Here is a 17,103-nt window from a genome sequence, read left to right as displayed (position 1 = left end):
ATATGACAACAGTAACAGAGATGTTAATTTCTGTGCATATATAGTCATTCTCAATTGCATCCACATTACCTGGAAAATTAGCAGATAACAGCTTACCTGCTTTCCTTCAACACCAGAGATACTCTGCCTTTCAAAAACGGGAAGAGAACCCCATCCAGCATGACCAAATAACACTGCCACAACACTGTGTGAGTAGAGAGGTTGTCAAAGAAGTGGCAAGTTTGGAATATGTAAGTGTATGTCAAAATGGACAAACATGCATTTAGAAGGATGTCTTAGTGGATTTTTCCTACAAAAGTGTGAGAAAAAGCTATATAAAAGTCCTTAAAGTATTTTTGATATAGTGTAGTATTAGTTGCAGATCTCATTTGATGGGAGGAAAGCATATTATTTGAACTCATTGATTTGGATTGGTCTGATTAGTTAGACACTAGATCAATATTGGTTTAATTGCAATTGTATTTAATCCTTAAAACTGCAAATGTAATATTAATGAAACAATATTATTTTCACTGTGACATATCTCTCTTCAAATACTTATAGAACCTTTTGTTAGCGAAAAATTAATAGTATTTTCAGGTTAGTATAGCATAGCTTGTGCATAGCTGTCACTTGCATTGATTAAACGTGTACTAATTAAACAGCCATTGTCATGCAGAAAAACATAAGCCTTAAGTGTGATCAGTCCTAAAAATAGTCAAGTTTTACAGATTCTGGTTGTATTTAATTATTCAAATGTTCTGGAATATTGTGCCATTCTGATGAACTTTCGTTGTTACCTTTTTATATATGGTATATCTACAGCAAAAACTACAACATGCAAAAATAGAAATTGCCTCAAGGCACTTCACAAGCCAGCTTTATAATACATGGTCAATTTCAAATACTATTACAGGCCAATTTTTCAGTAATTAATTCTGCTTAAATACTTAGAAAAGTGAGTGATGTGGGTCTTACACAAAACCATTTAATACCTCTTCCTTTTTAATAATGCTAACCTAAGGGTTCATAATAAATGTTGGACTTGTTCTACAGATTGTTTCCTAGATAAAGGTTTTGTAAAGGGCAAGCATGAAAAACTTGAAACAAAATATTTATTGCTAAAAGCAATGAGCAGCTACAGTACAAAGTATTTCTTGAAGTATTCTTCTATTTGACAGTCAAGCTGAATAGCAGCTTTTAATTTGGCCACAAAAGACATCAAACAGATGGAATAAAATATATACTGAACTGACTACATGTCTGGAAGGTTTGAAACTTCTGATTTTCAGGTTGCTCAGTTGTTTGAGGGTTTCATACTGCACTTGAAAAAGAGATAGAGTAGTAATATTAATACAAATTACAGACATTAGAAATGCTGTGGTAATTCCTGTAGTGTTAAAGTATTCTGTTTGGTGTGAGGCAAATCCTACCAGAGTTTTTGGAGGTAAGTCTATATGAATGTCTCTACTGGGCCAGGCTAAGTGACTAACTCTCCCAGATCTCTGCCTCTGAATCTACTGGTACTTGCCTTGGAGTGTGTCTAAGTATAATTACTATACTAGAAGGTAGTGCTTTCCCAAATATTCTTCCAGCTTTGAGCAATTTTCAAAGACTTACTGGTCCATCAGTCTTTCATATTTATCTGCCTCTGGATTTTTGGCTAATTGCTTTTTAAAAATTTATTCTGGCAGGCATTTTAACCATTCTTATGTGTCTTAAGGAAAAAAGAACCAAAACCACCTTTTGTGTCTTTTGAACCTGCTCCTGCTCTAGCTTCCTTGGTCAGCATCACTGCAGATACTGGAAGAGACACCTAACAATCACTCTCATCAGTCATTCCCAGCCAAAAGTGATTTCACAATCCTTTATCACTTTACCATCTTTCTCTGTACCTTTCCAACTTAAATGCTGAGACTTTAAATTCTGTTCTGGGAAGGGAAGGAGAAGTCACAGGCAGGAAGGTTTTAAAAGTGCGTCCTGGTTGTTGGTGGAGTAGAGTCCTAACTTCACATTATTGCTAGAGACAGGAAGAGAGAGGACTCCTCAGTGACAACAGTAGTTGAAGAGAAGTTACTTCCTTGCAATTACTCTATATATATTTAGATAACGCTTGTACAATTTATCTAGACAAAGATTTAGTTCTATGGTGTTATTTAAATATGTATTTTTCCTTTTTGAAGGAATTATATAGGATACGATGATGTGTTTCATGCCGGTAGCATGAAAACATTTTTCTTGACACTATTCAGTAATGGAACTGAAAACAACAAGGCCTGGGAATTTTCATTGCATGTTGCTGAGTCGTGAATGTCAGATCCTCCTACATGTTAGCAGTTACAGCTCAATCAGCAGTTCTGTCAAAGGCACACAGTATATGTATATAGTAGTATTTGCGGTATCTGTACCACTGTTTTACAGTGAAGTGCCATTTAAGAGTGTTACCACTTGTTGACATTTCAGATCTCCCCATTCTCAGACACACTGTGGAATTAACAAAATCAATTTTCATTCTGTATTTTTACATGCAGCCCTGGCCAATCTTTTCTTGGGCAGTGAGAGAGTGACTGTTTGGGATTCTGTATGTTAGAATTCCTTTAGCATCAGATCAATATCCCAGACCACTGCTTTAAGAAGGCAGCATCCTTCTTAAATGTAGAAAGTAAATTCTTTGCAGCAGCTGTCACAACTTCCCTTCAAAAGATTGTGTTTGCAATTGCAAACAATTGTCTCTTCCTCTGTGCAATGTATTCTGTTATTTGCACAGATGTAAAGCAGTGTGATGAACTATGTCTTTTAAAATTTGGGTAGTATTAAAATGAGAGAGGCTGTAAAAGTATTTGCTGTTTAAATTCTTTTTTCTCCACAGTCTTTATTAAATAATGGTGTTTTTTTAAACCTGTGGTCATGGCCTCATTAGTATTTCTATAAAATGATTCCAAGGAGTTCTTAAAAGTCTATGAGAACTGAAACTGTGCAAACCACACATAATCTCAGACAAGGCATTATCCACTCTTCTTGCAGGATGAGTAATGACAAACAGCTTTTATGAAAGGTAATTGCAGACAGCAATCACTAGCAGACAGGGACAGTAAACACTGAAGACAGTAATGATAGTCACTTCTCATTCCTTGCCAGTTTGGGTTTAAACTTGAGAGTCAGAATCAGAGAAACTAAAAGCCAGTAGTACCTGCAAACGATTGGAGTTGCATTTTTGTGGGCCATCTACCACAAGCAATCTGAGATGCACTAAAAATTGTACACCCACAGCTACAGGAGAGCAGGTAGGAAGATTTTTTTTTAAAAAAGTGTGTCAATTGACACACAAAAAAGATAACTTCATGCTTGTGCAATTTTTTATTTGAAAAAGTCATCCATTTGTCCTTAAAGGAGAATAATAGCTATTTTACAGAATCCTGACTGAATCTTTCCATGGTTTCAAAATTTGGCATTTTTAGTCAGCAGAGAGAAATCCTTTTGTTTCCTGTTACTGCTATATTTTTCTTTCAAATTCTATGGAAAGGATACTTTACAAAACCCACAGTGGTTTTTTTCCCAAAGTGTACAAGCTAATAAATGTCAGTTCCCCTTCAAAACCCTTTTCTATTTCCCAGATGTCAGTGGTTGGTAACAACTTGTTATTTATGCATCTTGATTTAATAAGGCTGCCTGCCTTGTATGTGCAAGCTCAGCTCTCTCAGGATCTCGTTATGTCGCTTTCTCCTTCGTAGGCCAGGGAGGGGCTGGTGAGCAGGGTGCTGTCCCTCCCCACAAATCCTTTGTCACACAAGGGAACCAATGCAGTCTAGTGCAGGGGGTGTCTGGTCTCTGCTGAGCTGCACAAAGGGCAGCTTAGAGCTTACAAGAACTCTTTGGATGGTGGCAGCTATTTCATTAGGACAGCACAGCACTAACTTCTCTCCTCCAGTTTTGTTTTCCTGCGTGGTGTTTATTTACAGATGGTTATTATTAAGCCTGCAGCGCTGAGTACTGGGTTTAAGCTTGCTTCCTGAGACGTGAAGCTCCCTTAAATGTCCTTGAGTTCTTGTATCTGTTCTCTTTCTGTCCAGATCTCCTGGGTTTCTTCCACTGACCACGGTGATTCAGGAAGGCATTCCTGGGGTCTTGTGCTATGGCCATTTCCTCCTCAACTGAAAAATAATCCAAACAACACAAAAATTCCATAAGAATATGGATTGATTTCTGATTTCTTGTGGTGAGGTTTTATAAAGAAAAAGAGCTGGCATATATTAATAAGAACTAATCTTATTAAGGTGAAGGTTTCTAAGGAGCACACTGGTATTAGTTTGCCCGTGATCCTAGAGGGAAGTCTTCTGAGTGTGAGTCTGGGGCTGCTTCTATGCCCAGTGAAGCGCTAACACAAACTATTGACATCACCAGAAATGCTCTCTTTTTGTTTGTCTCCACAGCTTTCAATCAGAATCAAATCCTTAAACAACAGCGAAGGACATAGTTAGCTTACACTGGCAGTTCATGTTCTGCTTTGCTGTGGCTGTGCTGTGGGAACCTTGAGCTGGCCTGATCCTCCCAATGCTGCCTGTAGTACAGACAGACCAGAGAAATGCTTGCTGCCCACATAACTGAACATCTTCAGAATACAATGGTGCTGTTGGAGGCTAGGAGATTATTTCAAGAAGGATGGAGAAACAGAGAAAATAAAAAAAATTTTAAAAAGACATAAAGCACTTGTTATTGCCTATTGTTCAGGAGAAATGTGTGCTGTTTTGTTAGATGATTTAGTTTTATTTATAAGGTGCTTATATATTGATATATTTATGCAGAGCCTCTCTCTTGCTGCACAGAGAAAAATTAAATGCTCGTTTAACAATGAAGCAAGGCAGCCTTGATTTTAGTAATGAAAAATTCTCTCCTTTTTTCTTTTTTTTCTTTTTTTTCCCAAAAAAGAGATCTAAGGAAATAGGCAGCTGAAACCTGTTGAATTTCTGATGTTCTGTGGGAGAGCTGGCATTTGAAGGAGTCTGTTCTTAGGCTTATCTGTAGCTGTTTCTCTCACCTGATGGTTTTAAGCTGAAGCTCTGCTTGCCTGTACAGGGAGAGCTGCTCAGGATGTTTTGTGTAAGTTGGCTGGAGGCCAAAACAGTAGATTGGTCTCTGACAGTCTCAACTCTAGAAAAAGAAGATCTTGAAGACAGAGCAAGGCCGAAGTATTGAATAGACAGGAATTCATCTCACATCCTCTTGAGAATCCCAGCCAGAACACCTGTGATCTGCAAACTGAGTGTATCCTTTCCTGAGGCTTAGAAAAGCCAGATGATTCCCTTCTTGGTTGTGAAAGAGAGAAGCGCAGCAGCAATATTCCTTTGGCAAATAAGTCTGCCAACTGCTTCATTCACCTCTCTCTTACACCCTTAATTACTAATCTCAGAAAATTTAGGAAACCATTGCTTGCTTAAACTCATTACAAATCCAAAGCTAAAATTTCTGTGCTTAAAGAGAAGCAGGATTTAAGATCTGGTGCCGTAGATTATTTACAGACCTGGAGAAAGTGTAGCTAAGGAGGATATGAGTGCTGTGAAAAAAGGCAGGACAGTCTGTTTCAGGGGTTGATCATGCATCACGAATGCAAATGTCTGTGGGTTTTTTTTCAGATGGGTTCATCTGCTTAATGAAAGCAATGTCTGAGCCTCAGCAAAATACCTGAACTGATGGGATCAGTAGCCCACCTGCTTTTCCTGGCTTGCTTCATCCTAGCTGGAATAGAAAAGCGAGAGCATCACCAGGTAACAGGGAGATCAGTAGCAGCTCAGTATTATTTCATAATCACTAACGTCTGACTTACACATGTGAGCACAGAGCTGGTAATTTACTGAAAGGGAAAATCCTTGCTTTTATCTGAAGTCAAACGCAATAATTTCATTCTCTTCCATTTCAGCCACTTTCAAGAAAGAAAACTCCTCTCAGTACTTAGCCTCCTATTTCCTCACAGATACTGAATTGCACCATGTTTTGGCATTGCACTGGTTTTTTGGATGTTTTATTAGCGTGTGAAAAATCATCAGCACCTTGCTCTAAGAATAATCTATAACCCAATGCAGGGCTGGGTTAGGCGTGTGGAGCAGGCTTCCCATGCAGATTAATTCAGCATCTGAAAGCACATCCTGAACAGGAAATGTTTGAGTTTAAGCAGCCTGAAGGTAACTTGAAGTGTATGCTCATAAGCAAACCAACACCCTCCCTCTCTTAAAGCCTCAGATCTAAGTGCCTGGAGATGTTACACAAAATGGGAAGTTAGTTTATTTTACATTTCTGGCTATATATGACCTTTCTTATGTTAAGTGGCCTAGTTTTCAGAATAGAGAAAAATGTGAGTGCACAAATTACAGTGTTTGGCCTAGCATCTAAGTGAGATTTTTTATCCTAGCCTTGCACTGGTGGGTAAATCCTTCTCCTGTTGGGCTAATGCACCGTGGGCCAGCTCGGTGTGAGGCCTCAGCTGATCTGCAGAACCTTATGGACAGGACTGGCCTGTCTGCCACAGCCAGGTCTCTGCTAGAGCTGAAGCCTATAGTGGCAGAGCTGTGAAATATTGTCCCAGCCAGGGTTCTCACCAAGCTATATCAAGACACTTCTGAAGTTTACAGAGAAAACCTAGGCTGTCGTCTTAGCTCTCCAGACATTCCATATGGAGAAAAGGTTCAAAAGACAGATAATCTGAGGAACAAGCTTAGCCCAGTGTCTATGAGAGTATGTTTTAGAAGGGATGAAGAAAAGAATGGTTGAGGCCTCTGATCTGAATGTGCCCCAAGGCTGGCTTTGGCAGCTGGAACCCTAAAACATGAGCACATGTGGCTGTGATGCTGCAGCTGGGATGCAAATGTGGAGGGCATGAAGATCATCCCATCAAGACTGGATGATCTGAGGCACAGGATTTTCCTTTCTAAAAGAAACTCCCCGCCTTCTACAAGTGTAGCCCAGTTGGGCTCTGTGAGCAGCCTTCATTCTCAGTACACAGATGTGTTACAGTCACTTCACATTTGCATTGGGGTGGGTGTTTGTTTGGTTTTACTCAGAAGATAGATTTTTGAAGTGAGTATAAGCTGATTTTAAAATAGAAAAGGCAACATAGCAAATATGCTTTTAGGTACAAAGTAAAAGCAAATACATACTTTTGAAAGAACACAGACACGTACTTAAAGCCCAATTACTTATAGGGTGTAACTGCTGCTACCTGAAGACTTGCACGGTTGTAAGCACAGAAGAAAATTATCTGTATTTTAACTGCCCTAGTCTTTTTTTTTTCAATCTGATTGCCCCTTCCATAGTGTAAAACAGTAAAATCTTCTATAGTATGGTATATATAAAACTACAGAGTTTTAAATGAGGGGTCAATCCAAGTTCTAAACAAATACCTGTAGTCTTTTTCAAATAGAAGATGGTCTAAAATACAGTACAACTTCATAAAATTGTTTCTGATCATAGTTCTCTTCAGTTTAGTTAATGCTACAAGCCTAAGTTGTCTGTTGAATGAGAAGGTTTGTCTGCCTACCCAGTCTTTTTTCCCAGATCCTGACTCACCTTCTCTTAGTTTGATCCTGAAGTAGGCAATTAGCAGCAGCAGGAGTAAAGTCACAGGCATAAAGATCCCAGCAAAGAGAACATAACCAGGCAGCTCCCTCACAAACACCGACAATACGTAACCCACGCTCATTTTCCTCTCTGGCAACCGTGCCAAGCCAGATCCTTAAGGTCTCCAAGTTTGGACCTTATTTATCCTGCTTTCTTCCTTTTTTCCCTGATGGACATTCTGCCCTTTGCTCAGGCCATTATCTCTTTTTGGACTTTGGTTTGTTTGTGTAGGCCTGTGATCCCAGTAGTACTGGAGTTCACTCACAAAGTTACTCAGCAACAAAGTTTAAAAGTGTGTATTGAAGTAATGCAGGGCTTTGAAACCTTTGAATATGTTGGGCTGGGCAGGGCTCGGTATGTGAGGCTGCTGCTGCCTTTTGAGCAGTGTGGGTTCTGTCATCTGCTAACACTGTACAGGCCATTCTGAATAATCAGCACCCTCTTTCTAGATATATTATCAATTTTACAGTAGATCTCAAATGCTCACTTGGGGTGAGGACCCTGTTGTACATACCACACAGGCACACATGTGGTCGCTACTCTGAAGTTTTCAGACCAAGGGAAGAAGTGAGTGACTGAGGTGCTGCTGTACCAACAGCATTCTTCCCAAAGAGCAGCTGCAGAACAATGAAACTCAGAAAGGTTTCTTTCATAGTAAAGTTGAAAATGTATGATTTTGGCGGGGGGCAGATGTGCCAGAGAATTCAAGAACCTTTTAAATGTTCAAGTAGTTCGATTTTCCCCATCTGGTCACCAGCATATGGCAAAACTGTGCCTTGCATGCATTGATCATCTTAATCAAATTTTAAAAAGATGATTAGTTGTTTTATAGTCCTTCTCTACACCTTCAGGGTGAGAAGTTCTGTCCAAGCATCCAGAAAGACTGTACAAGATTTGCTTGACTAATTGTGTAGGTGGGTAGGCTGGAGCCAAGGGGAAATGCAGTAGACTTTTACACTTTCGGAGGAAAGAGGTATTTCTGTGTTCACCTTGTTTTCTTCACCAACTGTTTTGAAAAGGCAAACAACCTCACCCAAAAATTATATGAAGCTTGTAATTTTTTTTAACTGTAGGATGTTTGAGGTCCTCCCTTTTTGACAAGTGATGGACAATATAATGTTTACAGGCAATTCCTGTTCTGTTAATCACCTGCCGTTGTAATTGATAAAAGAGTGAATGGAGTGTGTCTTATTTCTTGCTTATACTTGTTCAGCTTCAGATTCTCACCATTTTATCTTATTCTGTCTTTCCCCACGAGATGTTTGACCTCATTCATAAAGTGCTTTATGATCTACTGAGGAAAAGCATGGATTAAAAGCCAGATGGTGAAGATATTAATATTATTATAGGCCCATCTGTTGCCAGATAATTCCTTCCTTGAATAGATACCTGTCAGCTGTGATCAATACATTTCTTAGACTATTTTTTTGTGCATGAAAAGTTAATTCAGAGGGTTTTTTAAAACTATTGTGATTGTTATTGTTCTGGTTTGCAAAACAGTTGCAGTATTTGATGAACACTCTTCTGGCATATTTTTAAAATTCCTTCCTAACTGATGTTCTTAAATAGAAATATCTCGAGTAATCAGAGAGCTCAGTCTTTGAGAGTGAAGTCTGTGACTGAATTGCAAGCACTGTGACATTACAAAATGAGCCGGGGCATACTGCTCTTTGATGCATCTGTTATGGACCATAATGATATTTATGGGAGCTAAATACCTGCATACAAGGGCAAAACACTCACTTGGATTTTTAAATTGGGTTACTTTGTGCACCTGTGACACAATTTCTTTCTGTCAAATGCGAGTCAGGGGAGATGAAGTAAGTAGCTGACTTGCTTGTCACACCTGCCTCTGGTGGATCAGGCAGCTGATGGATTGGAAGTGGTTAACTTCTGCCCAGGAAGAATCAGAAAATTCTCAAGCCTCTGCATTTGTACAAACTCCTTGTGCAACGGCAGGTGCCAGCTTTGCTCTCAGCAGTTACCTGAGGAACAAAACCTGGCTCGTGGCTGCTCAGTGTGGCAGATGTGCAGTGCGAGTTTCCATATTGAAGCAGGACAAATGCAGTGGAAATGAGTTCAAACACATTTTTACCATGAAGGCAGATCATTTCCAACCTGGGTTGGCTGGGATGGTTTGTGTAAAGCCAAGAGGAGCTCTGCTGCTGGGCAGGCAGCGGCGTTTGCAGCAGCAATGCTTTGCGTGTCGTCTGCCACATCCAGAGGAAAAGTGGGAAATGTGGGCCAGGCGTGGATTACACAGCAACATATGGTTTCCTGGCTCATCTGTGAAGCTTGGGTGTGTTTGAGAAAATAGAAGGATTCATGGGCTTTGTGAACTTGTCACTGACTTCTCACCCGCTGGAAAAACAGAACCAATTGCTTGTTACCCCTACGGCACTGCAGGGTGGGCCTGCCCACAGTTCGCTTTATGGTTAACAGGGATTTCAGCTGTTTCAAAGTTTTCCTTTTGGCTTGAATCAGAAGCTTAATTTCCTGTGAGAGGGAATTTAAGGAACATTAATTTTACAGCCAGTAATACTCTTGTTTCAGCTGTGTCATTTTGATTATTTGCATGAAATGTGAACACAAATGAATTAATTCAAACTTCAAATGACTTTCTATTTTCCAAACTTGCCAACTAACAGCAGAAATTATGAACATCACACTTACCTTGCTGGAAGGAATTACTTTTACTGCTCTTCTTTGTGTGTGTGTGTGTGTGTGTGTGTGTGTGTGTGTGTTAAGAACACATATTTTCACACACATTCTTGTTGAATATTTCGTTTCAATCAGTTTCCAAAGGAAAACTTTATTTTAAATTTCTAGATGTCTTCAGTAGGGAATATAAAAAGGCAAAGAAGTGCATATTGGTGCTGAGGGGAAAGACTAAGATGTGCCTGTGAAGACTGAACCACAATTGATAGAAAACCCTGGTTATTGCAGGTGCTCAGGAGCCTTTTGGGCAGAAGCCAAGATGCTCACATTCCATACAGGCAAATTGCCAGCATGCATGGCAGCTGACCTGGCAGAGCTGAGGTTGCACTTTCTTAGGGAAGACACTGTAAAATTTGCTGTGAGACTGAAACTTTTTGTAAAAAGTCAGTATTTCTGTCATTATGCTAGAAAGAGGAAGCAGGAATTTGGTCCTGGCTCAGTAAAACAGAGCCTTCCAGCACATGCCAGTGGATCAAAACTCCTGTTCCTCCCTGAGGCAGAGCTGGGACTGGCCCCACAGAACTGGATATTCCCACAGGTGTCCCTAGCCCAAGATGGGTGGTGGTAAGCTGGGTAAGGCTGTTGGTAAGTTGGTAAGAGTTCACTGCTCAGAAAACACATTTTGGATGAAAAAGGGCTTTAGTTCCCAGGGATATCGAGGCACAAGATTTCCTGAAATGTATATTAAGTTTATTAAATTTAAATGCTAAATGAACATTTAGATCTCATCTTTATCCTGGATGTTCTGCTAGAACACCAAAATCGTTTACTCTCCTTTCCAACATAAATTCAATAAAGGTTATTAGATTGGGTAGTTTGATATCTTTATTTTTACAGGCAATTTCATTTCCTTCCATGTCCTTTGCGGAATCCAATAAATTGATTGAGGCTTGTTTTCTGAAAAAGCACTTAGCCTTTGTTTGAAAACATTAGGAGGCAGAGAATCATCTGTCCCTTTTCATGGCTTGTTCATGATGTAAAACACTCACTTGAAGTCTGGTTTCGAGCTTGCCATGGTTCTGCTTTCAGCCGCTTGTTCTGCTTGTGCCTTCCTCAGTGCATCAGGGAGTTGTGGGGGACCTGTTACTTTTTCCCCTGTGAAAGCACTTATGCCTTGCAGTGTCATGTCTCTCTTTCCTGTTAAGCTACCCATGCTGTTTTTTTCATTCCTTACATCAGGCGTTATGGGGGTTTTTCCCATCCTTGAAATTTCCTTGCAGGTTTTCTGTGCCTTGCCTAATTTTTGAAAGTATCTTTTGAAATGTGGGCATCCCGACGGCTGCAATCTCATAATAGTGTCACCTGTGGCACTCCTAGAGGTAAATTCATGTCTCTATCCCCCCTTGTTAATCAGTTTTTCATTCATCAGGAGGGCTCGTGGGGGCCTAATTGCTAGAGAATTTGGAGGCGTTTGCATCACACACCTGCTCTTGGTCTCAGTCCTCTTCAGGATTGTGGTTGCCCAGGGCAAGTTTTGGAGATGACCTTTTAAGCTTGTTTCTAGACGGAAAATTTTTGTTTGGAAATGTTGTAATGGCTTGTCTCATGATAAACCCAGCCTCTCACAAATGATCTAAATCACACAGCCTAACTGCTTATTATTTCTCTGTACTGCTTAGCATCAAACCTTTGATTATCTGCACCTTTTAGGAGTGTTGATTTTATATCAATTTCCACCTGAGGGTTTGGTTTTTTTCCTCTTCTACTTTGCTCATTTTCTACTTTGTTGCTTTTCTAATACAAGTATTTGTGTCTTCATGGGGTAAAGTTCTTCAAGTTATCAATCCAGCTGAAAAGCTGCATAAGCTGCTCCTGGGCTTTGAGGGAAAGTATTAATGAGATTATTGTGAAACTGTATCCATTTTCTGGTTGAGTTTGGAAATGGCTCTGCTGCCAGATGCCTAACCATCCCGTCACCAGAAGCACTGCAGTAGCTACCCTGTGGATATGACTTTTAGGATCCCTGCAGCAATTCCTGGTTCATTACTTGTGTGCTCTATTGATATAGAAAAGTGATTACTTTTTAATGTGCACATCTTGTGCTATTAATTAAAGTGCCTTAGGACTTCTAGGTGTATTGAAGCTGTGCTTGACTTTATCAAACAGACTTGTAATCTCATTAACAAAGTAACACCTATTTTGCATAAATCGTGCTAAGTAGCTTATTTATATTCTGATTTTCTATCTCTTGGAACAATCTTTGCATTCTTCATGGCTTGCATTAGTTTCCTTACCTATAACTAGGCCAGAACGTTTGAGTGCTGTCATGAAAATAATGGGTTTCTAGGCCTCTCAATATTATGCTTAAGATTTATGAAAAATTAGCTGAAGAGGAGAAAATGCCAAAACCTTCTTGGCCGACTTCTAGGCATCTTTCAGGCTTCTTGAATTTCAAAGTTCCATACAGGTTATTTAAATTTCAGCTTTGTAGTTAATCATGTGTACAGGTGAATAGTAATCTACCTGTGCACAGACATCTGGCAGTGGTACAAGTGGATGAGCCTTCTCTTTGAGTACAAACCAAAACATTCATTGAGACTAATGCATTCTATACATTATTGCTTAAACCACCCTGATGGGTGAGCTGCTGTCCACATCTCTCTTGCTTCCAGTACAATTTTGAAAGAATAAAAAAAATCTGATTGTTCTGATCACAGCATTTTTCATGGAGTCCATTTTTCATATTCATGGCTTGTCATGCTTGTCCTTGACTTGAAATATGACTCAACAGAGAGCCAGTAAATGTTTCTTTTGGAATTACTACTTGTATTTCTGTTAAATACCAATTTTAAAGTGTGTCAGATGGTTTAAGTTAATAGATATACTCTTTCCATCGAACAATTTTACTAAAAAATTTGGAAATGGGTCAATTTCTATTACCCACTTTAGTGTGTGTATACAGTTTCTTGTTCAAGTTGCCCACTGTTCACCTGTATCTAATGAGACTGGTTCCCAATGGCTCTCTGTAACCAGCTGCTCTTCACCAGTTCCAGTGCAGGGATTATTTCACCTGTACCTGGCATGACCTAGTCCTGCAGCATCTCTCCTGACAGCTGAATCCCTGAATTCCTTTTTGTTAGAAGATCGTGGATCCTTAGGAGCCATATGATGAATTCTCTCTGCATGAGACTTCAAGCAGCAGTGTATTAAATGGAACAGTATCTTTATCTTTTTAATTAAAACTGTGAAACAAACCCAATCTCTTTCTGTCTCATCCCTTGGACAGCTTGCAGCTGCCTGTCAGTGTGCTTTTCTTCTTGATTAGTAAAGACAAAATCAATGTAACCTTTAGACAGTGTAGATAAGTGAGCGAGTGATGAAAAACTGTGCTGCTCTGATATGCTGGAATGACAGAGCTAGGCTGAACTGGGAATGGTTGTACAGTGGTAACACAGGGCTGTCTTTTTGTCTTACCCATAACCCACAGCCCCAGCTGGGATGGCATTTTGCTGTATCACTCTTTGCTCACTGCCAGCTTGCTTTTCACACAGCAACAAACACAGCAAGAAGATATGCTTCTAGAAACTAGGACAGGCTCAACTTCATTTGGTGTCCTGATTTGTAACTGATCCTGAAACCACTATGTAAAGGTCCAGAGAAGTGACCAGAGCAATTGTAAAAGCTAAGCTGACTTTTTTTAGCTGGCTTGATTTCGAATGTGTTATGCTGTTATGTTTCTATTGAATTATGCCATTTGTTGCTTCTTGGTTACCTAATACCACATGATATTACTTTACAAGACTGCTGCCCTAGTGTTGCTACCCTACCATACCTCGGGGAGTTTTGAGTCACCCTGTAGCTGTAGAGCAATGCACTGTTTCTCTTCTTGCTTTCCCATAGTAAAAGATGAGGGAGAGCAGGCTACAGCAGCAAGATTTACAGCTGTGCCCAGCCAGCTAAAGAGACTGAACTGGAAAGGCCCCAGATTCTGCTTCTTGGGCAGCCTGACCCCAGCCCCATCTGATTTTTGGGGCTGTCCTGTGCAGGGCCAGGAGCTGGACATGGTTATCTTTTCAGTCTCAGGATATTCTATGATTCCCTGATACAGCACAGGGCTGGAGCAGCTGCAGTGTGGGTAGTGAGGGAGGCTGCTCAGCACCACAGATAGGTTTTAAACCCTGTGAAGAAGCTATGGGGTGGGACTAATGCAGAAGCATTTTATTTGGTGGCTAAACATGCACAAATGTGTAGCTGTATTGAATTTGAAGCACAGCTCTGCAAAGTAAAAAAATGGCATCTTCCAGATCAGAGTGATTTCTAGGGCATGTAGGCTCATTTGTGCCTACTTGTGTGCCCTAATGACTTGAGCCACAACACCGCAGCTGCTTTGCAGGACACCTGAGGATTCTGCAATATCTCTGTATGTCCTTATTAGACATACTTAGGAAACAGCCCAAGTTTCATAGAGTTAATAGAGCTGTAGAGAACTCAAGATCCATGTTAAACGTGTCCGTGCCCCTGTTTCCAGTAACTCAAGTTGTTTCAAGTTACTCATTACAGGTTTGGTAGACGTTTTATGGGGATTTTCCCTGTGAGATTCCCTCACAGGAAGCTGAACTGTGACTGCCTCCTGTTGCACAGGCTCCTTCTCTGGAGAAAGAGGGTTCCTCCGTACAGGAAGGATCCAAGCTGCTGGTTGAGTAGGGCTGATCAGAAACTAAGGCCTAATGTAACCCTGGGTGAAAATAAGTGACAGTGAAATGAACAGTACAGCAACTTTGTCAGCAACGCTGGGGAAGTGAGTGTGTGTGCAAAGCTGCCTCCTCTGTCAGTGTCTGGAAGGAAATGAAATCTCTCTGTGAGACAAATTTTCAGCTGCTGCCAGCAAAAGCTATGGTTAGCTTAATGCATTTTGTCAGCTATCTAGTACTCAATTAATGTGACATGAAATAAAATGGCATGAGCACATATCATTCTCTGTTATGTATTTCTGGTGAGTGCTAATTAATTTGTCATTCCACTTTCCACACTGTACATTTACACAGTAATGAGTTGTAGCCATCTGCTGGCATGAAATGATCTTTTTTTTTCTCCACTCCCCTGAAAGGAGATAGACAGACTGCCTTTCATGTTTTTCCTGATACTCTAACATATCCAGAAAACCTTATGCTTAACACTGACACTGGCAATAACAAATGCTAATTTATACATGCAACCGTGTAAGACCAAGGAAAGAGTTTTTAACCCTACACTGTTTGATGATTTAAAATAGTTACTGTGAATGTTCTGTCTTGGGGAGTTTCATGTAGAAAGAGAGCATCAACTGCATTTTTTCCCTGAATGAGGAATGCATTCTAAGGTCTTTTATTTATAAGAATGATAAGGTAAAGATAGTCCATCCTCATCAGAAAACTGCCCCATAGGCAGCAGCTTGTCTAGCATGAATGTTAAACCATGCAGAGCCATGGAAGTAGAATAAAGGAGATTCAAACTGGTAAAATAGAAAGAAGGGGAAATAATTGAGGCAATAATTCCTGTTTGAAAAAGGTATGGCTGCTCTGAGCATCTACTGCCCCAACCTGCAGACTTTTCACATTGTATTGAGAATGCCAATAGACCCTGTAAAACTTGACTGATACAATGGCAAATATGTTTGTAAGAGGGGGCAAGACTCTTACGCTGATTTGTACAGGTACCTCAAGACGTTGATTGCATTGTTGATCCTGAAGTGAGGGAAAATGAAATCTCTTTTGCTTACAACAACAATTTTACTAATTTGCCTTTTACACTGGAGTTCCCAGCGTCTCTTATAAAACTCACTGTGTTTTTTACATCATCAAGCCCTGAGATAGCAAGACAATTTTAAACAGTTGCCCACCACTGTTGGTACCTCACCTATTTCATCTTTGATTTCTCTTAGAACTCCTCAGGGAGTAATGGGGATATGTTAATGTTCATTTTCACAGTTAGTTCAGTAACTTCTTCTACAGCCACTTCAAATTTCAGATATTTGCAGCCCCCTATTCTCCACCCAGGAATTCCAGCATGGGAGTCTCCCCAGTTTCTTCCAAAGTGAATACTTATGAAAGGGATTCATTTAGCTTCCCTGCAGTGGCTTTGCCAGGGGCTGCCCTAGTAGAGATGTCTCATCCTTATTCAAAAAATACATTAAGTACTTTGACTCCTTGAAAGAATAGAAGTCACAAATGTCAAGAAAATCAAATAAAACAGATGGGCAGGAAGAGCTGCAGATATGTTTAATGTATCAAACACACTGAGGACTCTACCTCACAGTGTGCTATCAAGCAAACTTTAGTTTGTATGGACTGAAAAGTGTATGAATGCAGAGTAGCACTCTGGCTACTCAGTAGGTATGTGCCCCCAAGCAGATTTTTACCTGGCTTGTCAACATGTGGTGGCTAATCACTCTGCTGGTGAGCGTGTGCCTGCCTGGGCAGTTATCAGGGAGTAGCTGTGAGCTCATAGCCTGCTCTGCCTGGTGACATATTTTTGTGTTTTGTGTGTGCATGCATGGATCTGAAGGCTATGATTTAGCCATCTTGAATATCTGGGCAGTTTTACTGTTTACAAAAACAGAAACAACATGGCATCTGCAGAGCTGCAATCGTCTGTAATTATTTTTGCAGCATGTTTCTTCTTTCGTAGGTTGAAAGGCTGGAGAGAAATTAGTGAAAATACACTTTTTAAAAGTTTTTTGATTAATTTTCTTTCCCAATCACCCACACACTGTTTCTTCCATTCATGCTGTTTTTATCTTGGTGGCATTACCTGTTTTCACTTATAGTTAGTTGTGTGACAGTGACCTGCTGATTTTTCAATGGCTTCCAACAGCACTTA

General features: G+C 40.1%; 1 protein-coding gene across 1 annotated transcript; it reads right to left on the bottom strand.

Annotated features, from left to right (window-relative positions):
* Positions 1-3,907: 3,907 nt before the first annotated feature.
* On the bottom strand, positions 3,908-7,777 carry SMLR1 (small leucine rich protein 1). Its single transcript, XM_048299750.1, has 2 exons — positions 7,537-7,777; positions 3,908-4,130 (listed from the first exon to the last, which is right to left on the bottom strand). Exons 1-2 carry the CDS (start codon positions 7,667-7,669, stop codon positions 3,976-3,978), a joined length of 288 nt encoding a protein of 95 aa, XP_048155707.1. The 5' UTR covers positions 7,670-7,777; the 3' UTR covers positions 3,908-3,975.
* Between the last annotated feature and the right edge of the window lie 9,326 nt (positions 7,778-17,103).

The sequence above is a fragment of the Corvus hawaiiensis genome, chromosome 3 (genome assembly GCF_020740725.1).
Source record: "Corvus hawaiiensis isolate bCorHaw1 chromosome 3, bCorHaw1.pri.cur, whole genome shotgun sequence".
Classification (NCBI taxonomy): Eukaryota; Metazoa; Chordata; class Aves; order Passeriformes; family Corvidae; genus Corvus; species Corvus hawaiiensis.
This window is presented reverse-complemented; position numbering and strand designations above follow the sequence as displayed.